Source organism: Salmo trutta, chromosome 6, assembly GCF_901001165.1.
Source record: "Salmo trutta chromosome 6, fSalTru1.1, whole genome shotgun sequence".
Lineage (NCBI taxonomy): Eukaryota > Metazoa > Chordata > Actinopteri > Salmoniformes > Salmonidae > Salmo > Salmo trutta.
Genome location: NC_042962.1, coordinates 48,909,723 through 48,927,701, shown reverse-complemented (window position 1 = coordinate 48,927,701; position 17,979 = coordinate 48,909,723). Strand labels below are relative to the sequence as shown.

At 39.6% G+C, this 17,979-nt stretch overlaps 2 protein-coding genes across 7 annotated transcripts in view; one reads left to right on the top strand and one right to left on the bottom strand.

Annotated features, from left to right (window-relative positions):
• Window positions 1-3,493, top strand: part of kcnh7 (potassium channel, voltage gated eag related subfamily H, member 7) — a 94,022-nt gene extending 90,529 nt beyond the window's left edge. For 5 of the 6 annotated variants that reach the window (XM_029756657.1, XM_029756655.1, XM_029756656.1 and 2 more), the window contains one exon: window positions 43-3,493. In XM_029756657.1, coding sequence (XP_029612517.1) covers window positions 43-321 — 279 coding nt within the window. In that variant the 3' untranslated portion in view covers window positions 322-3,493. The remainder of the gene's footprint in view (window positions 1-42) is intronic. The other variant, XM_029756658.1, reaches the window with a different exon arrangement.
• On the bottom strand, window positions 3,348-12,883 carry LOC115196101 (grancalcin). Its single transcript, XM_029756660.1, has 8 exons — window positions 12,728-12,883; window positions 7,170-7,352; window positions 6,390-6,459; window positions 6,172-6,215; window positions 5,372-5,519; window positions 4,876-4,989; window positions 4,504-4,562; window positions 3,348-4,251 (listed from the first exon to the last, which is right to left on the bottom strand). The coding sequence occupies exons 1-8, from the start codon at window positions 12,749-12,751 to the stop codon at window positions 4,225-4,227; spliced, it is 669 nt and encodes a 222-aa protein (XP_029612520.1). The 5' UTR covers window positions 12,752-12,883; the 3' UTR covers window positions 3,348-4,224.
• Between the last annotated feature and the right edge of the window lie 5,096 nt (window positions 12,884-17,979).

Here is a 17,979-nt window from a genome sequence, read left to right as displayed (position 1 = left end):
TACATTTTGCTCTGAGACCAGGTTGTGCTTACTGCTTCACAGAATCCTGACATGGAGAAGCCCCTGAACAAATCCAAAGAATCCATGTCAGGCCAGGTTCCCACGGAAATGGCCCTAGAAGAGGACCTCGGGGCAGGACTGCTAGAGAAGGACACAGAGCCCAGACACATACAAAACAAAATTGACTCTCCGGAGAAACAACAACCTAGAGCCCTCTATCCGTCCGCCAGACAAGCCTCGCTCCCCGACGCATCACCTGAAAATTCAGATATGTCAGGACTCCACAGGCCGGTATCCGACCCTGGGCTTCTGGGAAAGTAGGCCCTTTCGCCTGCCTGCGCCCCTCTTTCTCACTACGGAAAACTAGGGCTTCTCTCAAAGTTTGACTCAGGGTCTTAGAAGGAGACTGTATATGCAAGGAATACAGTCGACTTCCTTCCATTCCTTTTCCAATTTTTTCTGCCGATCTCTGATTTAGATGTATTATAAAGTACATTTATACATAGGTATTTATACTGTATATTACTAATATCTGTAATTATCTACCATGTACATATTTCAGATGTCATACTGCCAGCAACACAAAGGCACCTAACATGTTTGTTCTTCCAAGAGAGAAAAATGCATGTTTTGGAAGTGTTTTCTGTTGCATGTTCAAAACACAACACATCTCATGCACTGCACAGTCATGGTGTGAGGTCAGCATGCTTTCAGAGTAATGAATATCCGTTATATAATTATTCCCAATTGATGGGGACAAAGCCACTCGAAACTCTCTTTCAAAGGCATTTTCAATCTGAAAATAAGTGTGCAGTTTTAAACTCATCGCATTAATGACAGACACCATGTAATGTATTTGGCTAATTAACAATCTCCACGTCCGACATTATATATACAAATATTTCATCATATATTGTGCCTAAGTACCAACCGTCAACTTGTCTTTCAAAAAGTAATTTGATCATAAGAGACAAAGAACCACTATGTAAAATGCATCTTCTATTAGATTATAAATACACAGATATGCAAATGAATATGATTTAAATGGTTGGGAAAGCTCTTCTACAAAGTATCCCTTACACTGCTGAAGTATTCCTGAGAGAGATTATTTGTAATCACTTTGCACCACAAGTCTCTTTCATGGGGCCATGAAAGCAATAACGATAACATTAAAACGTTCATTTACACACATGAATAATATACATATTTGATTGACTAGAAATTAGCACGGGTACATGCCCAAAAGTCAAAATGGTCTTTAAAACTTGTACGGCATGACCTAAAACAGAAACTAAAAGTTCTGTATTCTTGTAAAAAAAAAACTACATGCAAATGGACTCTACTGTATATTTGAATTTACATAAGGGATGCTTATCCACTTAATATAGCTACTTTCCTCCCTGAATCACTGAATATGTTTTACTATTGAAAATATTGTCAAAAAATAATTTAATGGGAAGTTAATGCATTTTGATGAGCTATACAAAAGTATGTTTTTTGGTATTGTATTAAAAACTATTTATTACTGTAACTACACACACACAGCGGCATGAACAGGGTGGACTAACGATTCTTTTTCATATATGTAATCGATGTGCAGGATCACTTCTCTCTTGAAAGGGCCTGCACTTAACGAAATGCATATCACTGTATCAAAGGAGTTGTAACGCAACATTATATGTTCAGATGTAGAAAACTACAATGAATAGCAACTCTCTAAAGCTGAATTGCTCAGATGTATCTTTTTGCAATTGTAATAAGAGGAATCAGGCCAAATTCTATTTCATGTTCCTTACTAGTTATTGAGTAGTTACATGTAACCAATTATTTAAAGATACAGTAGACATAGCAGTATATCATCATACAAACATCCTAGTTTCAGAAATCAACTACAACATTGTAATCTGCCACTATTGTCTATTGCCAATCATGCAAAGGACGAGCCAATAGTAGCAGTTTGACAGATTTGATTCGGTTGTTGTTGTCTATAAGCAGGAAGTCAACCCGCTGAGTCTACCTTTAATTAATACCTTTCATAAGTACTGTACCCCACAATCTTTATAAGCTTCAACTCTTCTTTCCATGCATGTTTAGGGGCTTCCATTTATATTCCAAGAATACAGATTTTATTACTGTTTCTAACCAAGTGACAAAATCAATGCTGAGACGGTGTCAGAAACCGACGACGTAGAGATTCAGGCCGAGCTAGCAGCTTAGCCCTCGTTAGCCTTAGCTTTTTCTAACCTACATTAGCCTTTACAAATGTCCTAAACACATTTATTCAGCTGAATAATATGCATTCAACAGTCAGCAATGTAAATGTATGAATATGGACGGATTCTGCATGTCGCAAATGAAGTCATTTTAGTTTTATGACTTATTTCACACAAACACAGTCAGATGTGTGCTATTGCATGGATCAACATCAGCTGGCAATTTGTTTTAACAGATTTCAAAACGTGTTTGTGATTTATCATGAAGGGGAAAGTTGGTGTTATAAAATGATAAACGGTAATAAATACACCCATTTTTTTCTATAAGAGAACACTTCATTTTCCATAATTGTTGTATGTGTTTTGGTTCAATTGTGTATCAGCCCAAGAAGTGAGTGAGATACATTATGAAGAACACATATCATGCTCCTATATGTAGCAATTAACAGATATACTAATCACTTTGTAGTCAGGGCAAATGGAATCTAGGGAAGTCATATTCATTAGGAATACTATAGCTATGCATGTTTTGTAGCAGTACTTAGTTGGGTTTGAATTAAAGGCAGACTCAGCAATATGACATATTGCCGAGTCTACCTTTAATTTCAGATCGTACCGGCCCTATCCCATGAGTTGTGCCCATACACAGCTATAAGCCTTTTCGGAGGGCACAGGTCCTTCGCTCCATGTCATTGTAATGCCAGTTGAGTGGCCACGACTACGCGATCTCAGTTTTAAAACCCACCACAGATGGGCTGAAACAAGCTAAGGTGTTTCTAGTATAATCTTTCCAGAGCACAGATGCTATACAATGTAGCTGAAACATGACATGTCCAATACCTGAAGAGTGCCCCACTGAACTTTTCATAGAGGTCACACTTTTGCACAGAAATTAAACAAAAAAAAAAGTGCTTTACTAGAGAAATTTCACTTTTTAAATCTAGTGCTGTTCACATTTGTTTTTATGCATTTTTTTTAAATGTTTGCCACTGTATTTTATACAATGCAACACTTAACAGCTGATATGAATGTTTGTCCTTGAATATACTGTATTTAAAGAAATGTAATATATTGTGTACATATTGATGAAAACCATTTGTGTAATTGTATAAATGAATAAAACAGAATGCATACTGAGTACAAACTGAGTTTATTGTGTTGTGAATAACACCAATATCACTGATGAATGCCCCAATGGTCACGAAGCACTTAACTACATGTCATCTGATAAATATTTCACCCTGAACTATGAAAATGCAAGTTATCACAAAAAAAAAAAAGTTGTAGACGTAATTGTTAGTGGTAGTTAATGCATGCTTTTCTTTGCAAAGGAACAACAGTGCATGTTTACAACACAGTGCAGGTTATTCATATATTTGTGGATTCCCTAATGTTTAATTTGTGTATCATTCACATCAAGAGACGCATATAGTTACCTTAAAAAAGGCAAAGCCAGCATAACTGTATATTTGTAATAAAAATATTATTATATACCTATACTTCAAAATGTATGGAGTGTTTAATGTAAAAGTAATTCCTTCCTATATAGTGGTTATAAAACAATATAGTGGTTATAAAAACAGAACATATACAGTGATGGGGAAGAATATGGAAACCGTATGATCCGAGATTGTAATGGCACAAAAGTAACCTTCGTAAAGATCAGTTAACATCTTTGCTATCCCTTTCTTTGTTCAAATCTACCACTGTCAGTTAGCAACAGAATTAACAACAAGCAGATACATTTAGAAACACGCTATATGATATCTGGCAAATCTGCACATTCCTGCATAGTGTACAAGGCAGGCAGACATTATGGCAAACAAGCAGTTTGTTGTAACCTCCTTCCCCATTTTAAGTTGGTCATGGGAATCAACCTAAGAATTATTGGCTAATTTTGATTGGTGCCTTCCCATTATTTAGGGGAAGTGGTCAGCGAGCCCCAGACTGCCAGTTGAAGTGCCCCTCTCTCTGACTCCAGCACGGGATGGTCCGGGTCAGGCCACACCACTCAGATGGCCATTGTACACAGGATAAACTGCAGGAGGAAAATCAAGAGAAACTTAGCTCATTTTGATGTAATTACTATAACTTGCATGTCAGGACAGGGTATTGTGAATCCCATTACAGGCTGGGGAATGAGAGAGGAAAACTGGGTTGTGTTCATCAGGACACACTGTTTTAAAATGAAACCGAAAAAAAAATAATGCATGTTCAGATAGTACCTCCCCGTTTCAGTGTTTTATTCCGTTGTGTGCCTACTAAACACAGCCCTGAATTGCACACTTACGTCATCGTATTGGAAGTTGACAGCCCCCTGCTGCATCTGGTCTCTCCTCCTGAAGCTCTCTGTGGAGACACATAGTAAAGATGGCGGTGTACGGAGGTGAAATTTGAATGCCATTCATTGGACTACAATACCCAGCGAGACACTGTGTTAATGAGCCTATGAATGTACATACACAAAAGAGACCAGGACAAAACAAGACAGATTACACCACAACAGATAATGGATTGGAATGAGTAAAATGTTAGTGAATTTATGTTATTTTATAATAACGAAACCCATAGCTCTGGATTGTGAGGAAATGTGAAATGCCGTTGAATAAAAAAAAACTGAAGTTAAAAATCGTCACGTGCAGCCTCCAAGTCAGCATCTTACCTGTGAGGGCGCGAAGCTTCACAGCACATGCCACATAGTCGTCAAAGTATATCCGGCCAGCCTTGCTGTAGCGTTTGATGACAGCGTTCAGAGCTTGCGGGCTGATCCTGTAGCCTGTAGTAAGAGATCACAACATGTATTAAATTATTCATAAGCCAACATAGTATTAGGATTCACACCACTGCATTTAGTTGACGATGATCATAAACACCAGCCTTTGCCTAATTGTCCATCTACTTTGTATCAAGAAGGGTCTCTCGGACCAATACCTTGAAGTTATCTCCAGCTACACCAAAATTATGATTATTTTAGGAGTCTATCATCAATGGTTTAAATCATTTAAAGAAGTCAAGCATCCCAACCCCTTTCGGATGCTGCATCTGAACCAGGCTCTGGAACTCTGCCCCTCTTTGGATGGCAGAATGGACTATCCCATGTCATCATCCTATCAAAATGGACTATCCCATATCATTATCCTGGCAGAGCACTGACTCACCCATAGCAGAGATGGACTGGGTCATCTCATGGGGTTCCACCGTGCCACTCCGGTCCTGGTCGAACATCATGAAGTTCTGCTTCCAGCCACTCAAGGCAGCAAACAGCTCCTTGAACTCATTGAAGCCCAGCTTTCCGGTCATGTCTCTCTGGTGGGCGGTTAGTTAAGGGTTAACTCTGTTCGTTAGGTAAAGAGAAACTAAAAACGGCCGTGTGAACTGGTCTCACACAGGATATGATGAGTTGTGGTAAATGTTGTGGGAGAACCAGACCTTTCTGCGACTGAATCAATTCCATAAGTAATCATCTGTCTCAATATGGCCCACTAATCTGAAGAAAATACATTTTATAGAATATCCCAAACTGCAAATGCTGACTGTAGTACATCCTTGTTCTAAAGTCTATTACTGTACATAAGGTTGAACATGTTCAGAGAGAAACAGGACTAGAATGTGCCTCTACCTCTGAAAATGGAGCTACAGGCATGATGCAAATGGAGCATGAGCGAAGTTCCATCTTGCAAATTCATTGGCAAAGACATACTGAATGGGACCCAGTAGGCCTTGTATAAGAGTGAAATATGCTGCAGCCGGCCACCTACTGCTCAAAGCTTTCCCACCTCTACAACTGTTAAAAGAGAAGGATGAACTCAGCACTGACACAGTAGGTTTATTAATTAACATGTATGACTTCTATTCATTTTCACCAGCAAGTCAAAGTAGCAAAGTGCAATACCAAACAAACTTCAATGACACTGGACAGAGGCCCAGTCCAAGAGATTCATTGGTATAGAAAGGATACATCCAGCATTGCAATCATGATTCTACATGTCTCCAAACTGAAGGCTGTTGGAGAAGAGAAACCACGATCACACAATGAAAAACAATACCAATCAGAAAACCTGTGACAAATCTTTGCAAAGACTATATTAATGCGGGATACTCAAATCATAAAACACACATAATATAATTGGATCATTTATGACCACAGTGAACCTTGGATCATGGGAGTGAACTTACGAGTATAGGTGCCACTGATACCAGTCTGTGTAAGACACCTCTGAAGCTCCTCTGCATCAATCTCCCCATCCTGCACAGAGGAATATCCCTGTAAGATTACTCTCCAACAACAACTTATTACTGTGCAGTGAATTTAATATTTTTATTTAAAAAAGAAAAAAAAGGGACTTGAATGTCTTGAGATCACTTTGTGGGGTAACCATGACACATCACATCATGCATGTACCAGTAATGTAGCATTATTTTTTGTTGTTGTATTTTAACCCCCTTTTTCTTCCCAATTTCATGATATCCAATTGCGATCTTGTCTCGTCGCTGCCTCTCCTGAGCCCGTTGGGGAGTTGCAAAGGTTGAGTCATGCGTCCTCCAAAACATGACCCGCCAAACCGCGCTTCTTAACACTCGTCCGCTTAACCTGGACGCCAGCTGCACCAATGTGTTGGAGGAAACACCGTTCAACTGACGACCGAAGTCAGCCTGCAGGCGCCCGGCACGCCAAAAGGAGTCGCTAGAGCGCGATGAGCCAAGTAAAGCCCCCCACCGGCCTAACCCGGACGATGCAGGGCCAAATTGTGCACCGCCCTATGAGACTCCCGGTCACAGCCGGTTGTGACACCGCCTGGGATCGAACCCGGGTCTGTAGTGACACCGCAAGCACTGGGATGCAGTGCCTTAGACCACTGCACCACTCAGGAAGCCAGTAATGTTGCATTCTATCCAAAGAGGAACATTTACTGTACACATGATCATGAATTTAAATGAAAAGCATTGATCACTCACCTGTCCTGCTATGGTAGTAAAGTACCCCCACATGGGGTCATTAACAGGCTGCTGAGGAGGAGCAGCAAAGGTCCCAGGGTAGCCTCCACCATTCTGGGGGTAGCCTGCCTGGGGTGGGCCTCCCATGGGTCCACCCTGCATGGGCATACCCTGGAGTTGCATGCCTTGCATTGGTCCTCCATACTGACAAGAAAAGGAGAGTACAGTCATCAAGTAACTGGGCTTAAGGAAAACTTCCCAAAATGACTAATTCAATATAAAACAGATTGGAGCACTCAAAAAAACAAGCAGCTATATACAGTGCTTTCAGAAAGTATTCACACCCCTTGACTTTTTCCAACAAATGTGTTACAGTCTGAATTTAACATCGATTAAATTGATATTTTGTGTCACTGATACAACACACAATACCCCATAACAACAGTGGAATTTTGTTTGCTGAAAATTTTTGAAATTAAAAATGTAAAGCTGAAATGTCTTGAGTCAATAGGTATTCAACACCTTTGTTATGGCAAGCCTAAATAAGTTCAAATGTAAAAACGTGCTTAAAAATCACAAGTTGCATGGACTCATTCCATATTCAATAATAGTGGTTAACTTGATTTCTGAATAACTACCCCATATCTGTATCCCACACATACAAGTATCTGTAAGGTCCCTCAAAATCAAGTAATGAATTTCAAGCACATATTCAACAACAAAGACCAGGGAGGCTTTTCAATGACTCACAAAGGGCACCGATCGGTAGATGTGTAAAAATAAACAAAGCAGACGCTGAATATACCTTTGAGCATGGTGACGTAATTAAATTAGGCTTTCGATGGTGTATCAATACACCCAGTCGCTACAAATATACAGGTGTCTGTCCTAGAGGTCGACCGATTAATCAGAATGGCCGATTAATTAGGGCCGATTTCAAGTTTTCATAACAATCGGTAATCTGTATTTTTGGCCACGATTTGCCGATTTGGAAGAAAATTATTTTAACTAGGCAAGTCCGTTAAGAACACATTCTTATTTTCAATGACGGCCTAGGAACGGTGGGTTAACTGCCTTGTTCAGGGGCAGAACGACAGATTTATACCTTGTCAGCTTGGGGATTCAATCTTGCAACCTTACGGTTAACTAGTCCAACGCTCTAACCACCTGCTTTACATTGCACTCCACGAGGAGCCTGCCTGTTACGCGAATGCAATAAGAAGCCAAGGTAAGTTGCTAGCTAGCATTAAACTTATCTTATAAAAAACAATGAACCAATCATAACTACACATGGTTGATGATATTACTAGTTTATCTGGCCTGTCCTGCGTTGCATATAATCGATGCGGTGCGCATTTGCGAAAAAGGACTGTCGTTGCTCCAACGTGTACCTAACCATGAACATCAATTTCTTTCTTAAAATCAATACACAAGTATATATTTTTAAACCTGCATATTTAGTTAATATTGCCTGCTAACATGAATTTCTTTTAAATAGGGAAAATGTGTCACCTCTGCAACAGAGTCAGGGTATATGCAGCAGTTTGGGCCGCCTGGCTCGTTGCGAACTGTGTGAATACTATTTCTTCCTAACAAAGACAGCCAACTTCGCCAAACGGGGGATGATTTAACAAAAGTGCATTTGCGAAAAACGCACAATCGTTGCACGACTGTACCTAACCATAAACATCAATGCCTTTCTTAAAATCAATACACAGAAGTATATATTTTTAAACCTGCATATTTAGCTAAAAGAAATCCAGGTTAGCAGGCAATATTAACCAGGTGAAATTGTGTCAGTTCTCTTGCGTTCATTGCACGCCGAGTCAGGGTATATGCAACAGTTTGGGCCGCCTGGCTCGTTGCGAACTAATTTGCCAGAATTTTACGTAATTATGACATAACATTGAAGGTTGTGCAATGTAACAGGAATATTTAGACTTAGGGATGCCACCCGTTAGATAAAATACGGAACGGTTCCGTATTTCACTTAAAAAATAAACGTTTTGTTTGAGATGATAGTTTCCGGATTCGACCATATTAATGACCTAAGGCTCATATTTCTGTGTGTATATTATATTATAATTAGTCTATGATGTGATATTTGATAGAGCAGTCTGACTGAGCGGTGGTAGGCACCAGCAGGCTCATAAGCGTTCATTCAAACAGCACTTTCGTGCGTTTTACCAGCAGCCCTTCGCAATTCTTCAAGCATTGAGCTGTTAATGACTTCAACCCTCGAGATTAGGCTGGTGTAACCGATGTGAAATGGCTATCTAGTTAGCGGGGTGCGTGCTAATAGCGTTTCAAACGTCACTCGCTCTGAGACTTGGGAGTGGTTGTTCCCCTTGCTCTACATGGGTAACGCTGCTTCGAGGGTGGCTGTTGTCGATGTGTTTCTGGTTCGAGCCCAGGTAGGAGCGAGGAGAGGGATGGAAGCTTTTTTTACATGGCACATATTGCACTTTTACGTTCTTCTCCAACACTTTGTTTCTGCATTATTTAAACCAAATTGAACATGTTTCATTATTTATTTGAGGCTAAATTGATAGTATTTATGTATTATATTAAGTTAAAATAAGTGTTCATTCAGTATTGTTGTAATTGTCATTATTACAAATAAAATAAACATTTAAAAAAATGAAAAATAAATTAGAATTATTATTTTTAAATAATAATAAAAAAAAATACAAAAAAAATAAATAAATAAAAAAAAAGCGGCCGATTAATCGGTAGCAGCTTTTTTGGGCCCTCCAATAATCGGTATCGGTGTTGAAAAATCATAATCGGTCGACCTCTAGTCCATCCTAACTCAATTGCCAGAGATGAAGGAAACTGATCACAGATTTCACCATGAGGACAATGGTGATTTTAAAACAAAGTTTAATGGTTGTGATATGAGAACACTTGAGGATGGATCAACATTGTAGTTACTCCACAATATTAACCTAAATGACAGAGTGAAAGGAAGGAAGACTGTACATAATAAAAATATTCTAAAACATGCATCCTGTCTACAACAAGGCACTAAAGTAATACTGTAAAAAATTTAAAATACAAAAAAATTGGCAAAGCAATTAACTTTTGTCCTGAATACAAATACAAAGTGTTATAGGGCAAATTAACCACAACACATCACCGGGTACCACTCTTCATATTTTCAAGCATGGTGGTGGCTGCATCAGGTTGTGGGTATGCTTGTCATCGACAAGGGTGTTTTTTAGGATAAAAATAAACATCTATAAGCACAGGTAAATCTTAGAGGAAAACCTAGATCAATCTGCTTTCCAACAGGCAAATTCACCTTTCAGCAGGACAATAACCTAAAACACAAGGCCAAATCTACACTGAAGTTTCTTACCAAGATGACCTTGAATATTCCTGAGTGGCCTACTTACAGTTTAGACATAAAATTGCCTTGAAAATCTATGGCAAGACTTGAAAATGGCTGTCTAGCAATGATCAACAATCAACTTGACAGAGCTTGAATAATTTTTTTCAAGAATAATGGGCAAATATTGTACAATCCAGATGTGCAAAGCTCTTAGAGACTTGCCCAAAAAGACTCACAGCTGCAGTCGTTGCCAAATGTGCTTCTACAAAGTATTGACTCGGGTGCGAATACTTACGCAAATGAGATATTTCTGTATTTCATTTTCAATAAATGTGCTAATAAGTCCATAGACAGGTCTTTAGTTAGTCGTTATTGTGCGTAGATGGATTAAATTATACTTTTTTTCACCCATTTTGAATTCAGGCTGTAACACCAACATAAGGAATACGTCAAGGGGCATGAATACTTTCTAGAGGCACTGTAGATGTTCTAACACTAAGGCCTGATGCCTTGATGGGAAGCAAACAGGTATACTATTACTGACGTTTGGACATCACGTCTTCCTCAGAGAGTAGTCATACGTATATGATGTGGTCAGGTGATTGTTTATAATTGAGTCATGTGCATTCTTTCCAGTTTACTATTTCTAAATATTTTCAATATAAGCAAAATTAGCAGGTTGTGGACCTATTTCTAGATGTAGTGAGGATATTTTCACTGACAATATAAGCAGGGTGTGGACTAGCCTATGACTCCAATTCCATTGCATTACATTGAGCCACTGGACATCCTTTAACCTTGTGGGAAAATGACAGAACATTTGGGGAGTGTCTATCTAAATGCAAATATGCCTCACACGTGAGAGTTTTGTAAACATTTGGAACTTTACTTTCATATACGTGAGAAATAATTTCAAACACAAAATATACAGTTACGGTAGTCCGTTCAGGAACGTTTCACCCAGTTGTATTTTCAAGAACACCGCCTCCAACCAAGACTACACTTCCTCACCTCCAATTTCCACTTCAAACATCTGCAATGGCGCATAACTGGGGAGGAAGTTTTGTACCTCAGCTGAGGGCTGTGTTTTTGAAAATTCTGCCAGGTAAAGCTTTGCTAAACTGCATACATTAAGTGTATATTTTGTGTTTTAAAGATTATTTCTCCCGACGTGAAAGTTAAGTTCCAAAGGTTTCCAAAACCATATTGCAAGCAAGGATTATTCATGTTTCTAACTGTTAAAACAGAGCATTGGGATTGTAGTTAATTGATCAAGCTCAGGTCCATATGTTCAATTGAGAAGTCAAGGTCTGGGTGTAAGCCTACCCCCACTTGGGCTCTCGAGAGCTAGGGAGCTAGGTGTGGACATATCCTAGGGTAATGCAGTGACCATGGCAGAAGAATAACAAGCATTCCATTTCCCCAAATGGGAGAGGTTGTGCTGTGGGCCATACTAGAGGGGTTGAAACAGTGTATGTAGCCAAGACTAGGCTATTAACTACATTTAGGCTACCATCTTAGCCAGCCTAAATAGCCACCTACCTAGTGTATTTACATAGGGTGATTTTAAACTACAGCATTAAGTGCTTTTAAAGACTGAGAAAATACCAGCTGGCCAAATTCAATTGTTAACATTACTCCAAAATAAACAAGACAACAGTAAACATGTCGTCCACCAGGAATGATGCAGTGCAACCCTTGGGCTAACTGAGATATCGCGAGTGACTAACACATTTCAGTTAAGTACTTTAGCTCCCACCTTGGGCCAATCAGTGTAATTTTGTACATTCCGGATCACAATGACAAGACGATTCATTCAACCAAGTATCATCGAAATCGGCCCAATGCTGTCTGACATATCGTGTGTGACTAATGTACGAACGTACGGGGAGACAGATCCACAGTCCCCTCCGAATTCATCGAAGGGGACAATAACTATTTATATGAAAACTGAAACTAGTGACTAAACTAAGTAGCTAGAACTGAGGGCAATATCAACTTTTTTCATAACCAAGATATAACCTAACAGTTTATTGCCTAGACAGATGCGAAACCTTTCAATGTCGATACTTTGAAACGATTGTGCTTACAAGTGACCGTGTTACAATGTTTCATCATAACAAAGATACATTTTAGGAGTCTTATCTGAGCACTCCCCTTATCTGAAATGAAATAGGCCAAACTCCTGACTTATGTAGACTACTGTAAAATCACAGTCAAAAATACACACGAAGCGTTTACTCACCCCGCCATATCCTGGATAAGCCATATGTACACTATAAAGAATTTCCACAAAACGATTCGATGCACATAAATGTTTCGATGTCAAAAGTCAGTAAACGCAAAGCCGAACCTGTTACTTGAAATACACTGCGACAACGGTATGTGTACATAATTTCCGGTCGTCACTAGTTACTACAGACACAATGTCATAAACCCTGCCTATTTCTACAATTTGTCTTCTTCAAATGTGATTTTAAACCTAAACTTTATCTTAAACCTAATCTTAAAGATATTGATAACCTTATGCATAACCCTAACCTTAAATTAAGACCAAAAATGTAATTTGTATTTTTATACATTGTTACGATATAGTCAATTTAGACTTTGTGGCTGTGCTATCTAGTGGAAACCATCATTTCCGAGAAAGTGTTGCGAGAAGGCGGAAGTTCGAATTGGCTAATCGAGTGATAGTGAAGATAGCCAATGAGGAAGCTCACAGCATTCAATTAGCTTCAACAGCATTCTCGGTACTCCGCTGACCAGAAGATAGGCCTGCTGGCCATTCAAATATAATCTGATAGAATAGAATAGAATAGAATAAAAGTCCTCCAAAGAGGAATGTTCTTGTTCACCTGCTCCAACCAACCATCACTCAGAAATAGACCTTGATAGAGTTAAACATATTCTTATTGAAGCCAATAATGCTGTATTATTTCAACATCCAATGAGTGAAATTAAGATTGTGTGGATTGTGAGGTTCTTGAATACAGCAAGCAAAAATAGGAGAAGCTATCAGATGCTTGTTTTTTTCCTGCACAATAATCTGATCTACAATTTACAAGGGCTGACTGAATAAGCATTTACATTCCCCTATAAGAACGACACAGACTCAAAAATACCACTATCTTCTTCACACAATAGTCAGTAGTCACCACAAGAGGGTACCCAAGATGCATCTTTCAAGTTTCATGGAGGCTTACCTGGTGAGACGTTTTTATAACCGTGTAAATCTCTCTACGACAAGGGGACTTTTATCAATATATTCAGCTCTATTTACCCTCAGATAAATCTCTAGCCAAATATATCTTTATCCTAGTGATCCAACATACCAATGTCTCAGATGAGGAAGAACACAATACATACGATGGGTGTACAATTAGACTGTTGAAAAATAAGAAAAATAAGATAAGCATTCCTTCAAAACCAAATGTTGACCAAATGATGAGAAGAATGTTTATGATCGAACAACCAGTATTGATCTTTAAAAAAATATATATATATTTCACCTTTATTTAACCAGGTAGCCAAGTTGAGAACAAGTTCTCATTTACAATTGCGACCTGGCCAAGATAAAGCAAAGCAGTTCGACACATACAACAATACAGAATTACACATGGAGTAAAACAAACATACAGTCAATAATACAGTAGAAAAATAAGTCAATATACAATGTGAGCAAATGAGGTGAGATAAGGGAGGTAAAGGCAAAAAAGGCCATGGTGGCGAAGTAAAAACAATATAGCAAGTTAAACACTGGAATGGTAGATTTGCAGTGGAAGAAAGTGCAAAGTAGAAATAGAAATAATGGGGTGCAAAGGAGCAAAATAAATAAATAAATACAGTAGGGGAAGAGGTAGTTGTTTGGGCTAAATTATAGATGGGCTATGTACAGGTGCAGTGATCTGTGAGCTGCTCTGACAGCTGGTGCTTAAAGCTAGTGAGGGAGATAAGTGTTTCCAGTTTCAGAGATTTTTGTAGTTCGTTCCAGTCATTGGCAGCAGAGAACTGGAAGGAGAGACGGCCAAAGGAGGAATTGGCTTTGGGGGTGACCAGAGAGATATACCTGCTGGAGCGCGTGCTACAGTCCATTCGGAATATATACAGTCCATACAGTCCATTCAGAAAGTATTCGACCCATTGACCTTTTACACCTTTTGTTACATTTCAGCCTTTTTAAAAATAAAATAAAAACCTTTTGCTATGAGACTAGAAATTGAGCTCAGGTGCATCATGTTTCCATTGATCATCCTTGAGATGTTTCTACAACTTGATCTAAAATTTACCTGTGCTAAATTCAAATGATTGCACATGATTGGAAAGGCACACACACCTGTCTATAAGGTCCCACAGTTGACAGTGCATGTCAGAGTAAAAACCAAGCCATGAGGTTGAAGGAATTGTCCGTAGAGCTCCAAGACAGGATTGTGTCGAGGCAGAGATCTGGGGAAGGGTACCAAAACATTTCTATAGCATTGAAGTTCCCCAAGAACACAGTGGCCTCCATCATTCTTAAATGGAAGAAGTTTGGAACCACCAAGACTCTTCCTACAGCTGGCCGCCCGGCCAAACTGAGCAATCGGGGGTGAAGGGCCTTAGTCAGGGAGGTGACCAAGAACCCAACAGTCACTGACAGAGCTCCGGAGTTCCTTGGTGGAGATGGGAGAACCTTCCAGAAGGACAACAATCTCTGCAGCACTCCACCAATCAGGCCTTTATGGTAGAGTGGCCACATGGAAGCCACTCCTCAGTAAAAGGCACATGAATGCCTGCTTGGAGTATGCCAAAAGGCACCTAAAGGACTCTCAGACCATGAGAAACAAGATTCTCTGGGCTGATGAAACCAAGATTCAACTCTTTGGCCTGAATGCCAAGCGTCACGTCTGGAGGAAACCTGGCCCCATCCCTACGGTGAAGCATGGTGGTGGCAGCATCATGCTGTGGAGATGTTTTTCAGTGGCAGGGAATGGGAGACTAGTCAGGTTTGAGGCAAAGATGAACGGAGCAACGTACAGAGAGATCCTTGATGAAAACCTGCTCCAGAGCATTCAAGACCTCAGGCTGGGGCAAAGGTTTACCTTCCAACAGGACAACAACCCTTAACACACAGCCAAGACAATGCAGGAGTGGCTAAGGGACAAGTCTCTGAATGTCCTTGAGTGGCCCAGCCAGAGCCCGGACTTGAACATCTCTGGAGTGACCTGAAAATAGCTGTGCAGCGACGCTTCCCATCCAGCCTGACAGAACTTGAGAGGATCTGCAGAGAAGAATGGGAGAAACTCCTCAAATACAGGTGTGCTAAGTCATTCCCAAGAAGACTCTAGTCTGTAATCGCTGCCAAAGGGGCTTTAACAAAGTACTGAGTAAAGGGTCTGAATACTTATGTAAATGTGATAGAAACCTGTTTTTGCTCTGTCATTGAGGGGGATTGTGTGTAGATTGATGAGGGGGAAAAACATTTAATCAATTTTAAAATAAGGCTGTAACATAACAAGATGTGAAAAAAGTAAAGGGGTCTGAATACTTTCCGAATGCACTAGACAGCAGACACCACCAGAAGACATTTATTAGACAGTAGGCACCACCATTAGACATTGATTAGACAGTAGACACTACCAGTAGACATTTTCCAACTGTCTGTCAGTACGTACTATACTTTTTCATTCTTTCAATCCTAGCTTACTGATAAACTATCAGTCAGTGAAGGCTGCTGAGGGGAGGACGACTCATAATAATGGCTGAAACGGCACAAATGGAATGGCATCAAACACATGGAAACCATATGTTTGATGTATTTGATACCTTTCCACTTATACTGCTCCAGCCATTACCATGAGCCCGTCCTCCCCAATTAAGGTGCCACCAACCTCCTGTGATCAAGGTGTACCTTCGAACGCCACAGTTTTCCTTCTATTCAGGGGACAATAGGAAGCTATAGGAAACAGGGACTATGTGTTGTAAAAACCAAGGACAGAACAGCCAGAGAGATGAAAAAGCACCAGTATCAACCATGGCTTAATGGTATGATGTTGCGCCATAGTGCTCACTGTACTCCACTATATAACCCCTCCTCCCCCTCTCTCATTCCAGGAACGCCAATAAAACCTAAAACGTGTTCAAAGTGACACCTGGAAACAATTTCATTAGCCTTAACCGTGAATCTGAGAGTCGATAAACAGAAAGACCCACGGTGTAATGCTCCTCAAACTATACTGCGTCAGGCGAAAAGAGAGTGATCTATTTGTTTGCATAGGAAGTCCGGTCTGAGAGAACGAGAGCAGCATTGGCTGCTAGTGCTCAGGTCAATAAAAAAAAAGAAACTGATATTTGTTAAGCTTTTAACTGGCTTTTAGTCTTTATCTTCCGATGCGCATCACTTATGGACTCATCAGTGACCCTTCCACTAGTTATGAAACTTTTTCAGCCCATGTTACTGTATCCTTACTCATCAAGACAGCTATATAAGTACACCTCTCTCTCTCTCTCTCTCTCTCTCAATAAAGAGCTTTTGCAGTGTGAAAAACAAAAGCTTTTTTTGCTTCATTTTTCTTGTCAAATTGCTTGTTTGTCTGTTGACATGTTGTAAAAGTTCATGTATTCCCTATCTATTTTTGTAGCCTTTTATACAAAGTCCATGAGATGGAGTAAGTCCTATGCAGAGAATCCACCGTTAACCAGAAGCATAAGTTCACAAGCTTGGGCCTCTGACATCATGATGATAATTGTGAGTCATGTAAAAAAGCAGATGTGATGACAATGTCATAAAACCCTTGAGAATAAAATAGAGGGGGCTTTGTTGTTGACCTTGAAGTAAAGGCATTATATCACCACAGAAATTGGAATTGAGCTTTGAGAATCATTCCGCCACCTTTGGTTGAGTTACCGCTTACTGTGACAATTCACTTCATTTAAAGAAAAATGCTAATAGGAAAGCAACCAATAGAAAAGTCACTACATTACACTTAATATGTACACTCATATGGTTCTTACATATACTGTATCTGAATATAGGCCGGTATTTGTTTTCACACGTCTGTTGAGATCCCACGCGGCTTAAAGAGAGGAACCTGACCTGAAACCCAAGTAGGAAGTTCATTAATGAAGTCTGTAAATATAATTTATGGCCATGAGTAGTGTAGAGTAGTGATAACCTTTGACCCAATGTGCAGGGAGATGCTGGTGCATTAGATGGAGCCCAACTGTGATGTCCGTGTCATCCAATGCAGCTGTGAATTAGGCTACATTGTTTTTATACTATTAGCAGTGAGATATGAAACAACAGCTTATTGTTGATATTCACTCAAGAGTCATATGTGACTACCCTGCCCTCACAAGGACATATATATGCCTTACAAAATGCCCAAACAATTCCCTTCAAAAAGGGAGAGAAAACATTTAGGCCTAATTCAGATTGAATGGAATTATAAAATTAATTGAATACTGTAAATTCAGTGTCTGGATTTCCAAGTAAAGAATTGGATGCCTATTGAATTTGCG

Coding starts and splice junctions, on each gene's coding strand:
- LOC115196101 (XM_029756660.1), bottom strand. CDS start 12,751: ATGGCTTATCCAGGATATGGCGGG. Junction 6,460..7,169: donor TTACTACCATAGCAGGACAG/GTGAGTGATCAA, acceptor TCCTCTGTGCAG/GATGGGGAGATTGATGCAGA. Junction 4,252..4,503: donor TCAACTTCCAATACGATGAC/GTAAGTGTGCAA, acceptor TTCCTCCTGCAG/TTTATCCTGTGTACAATGGC.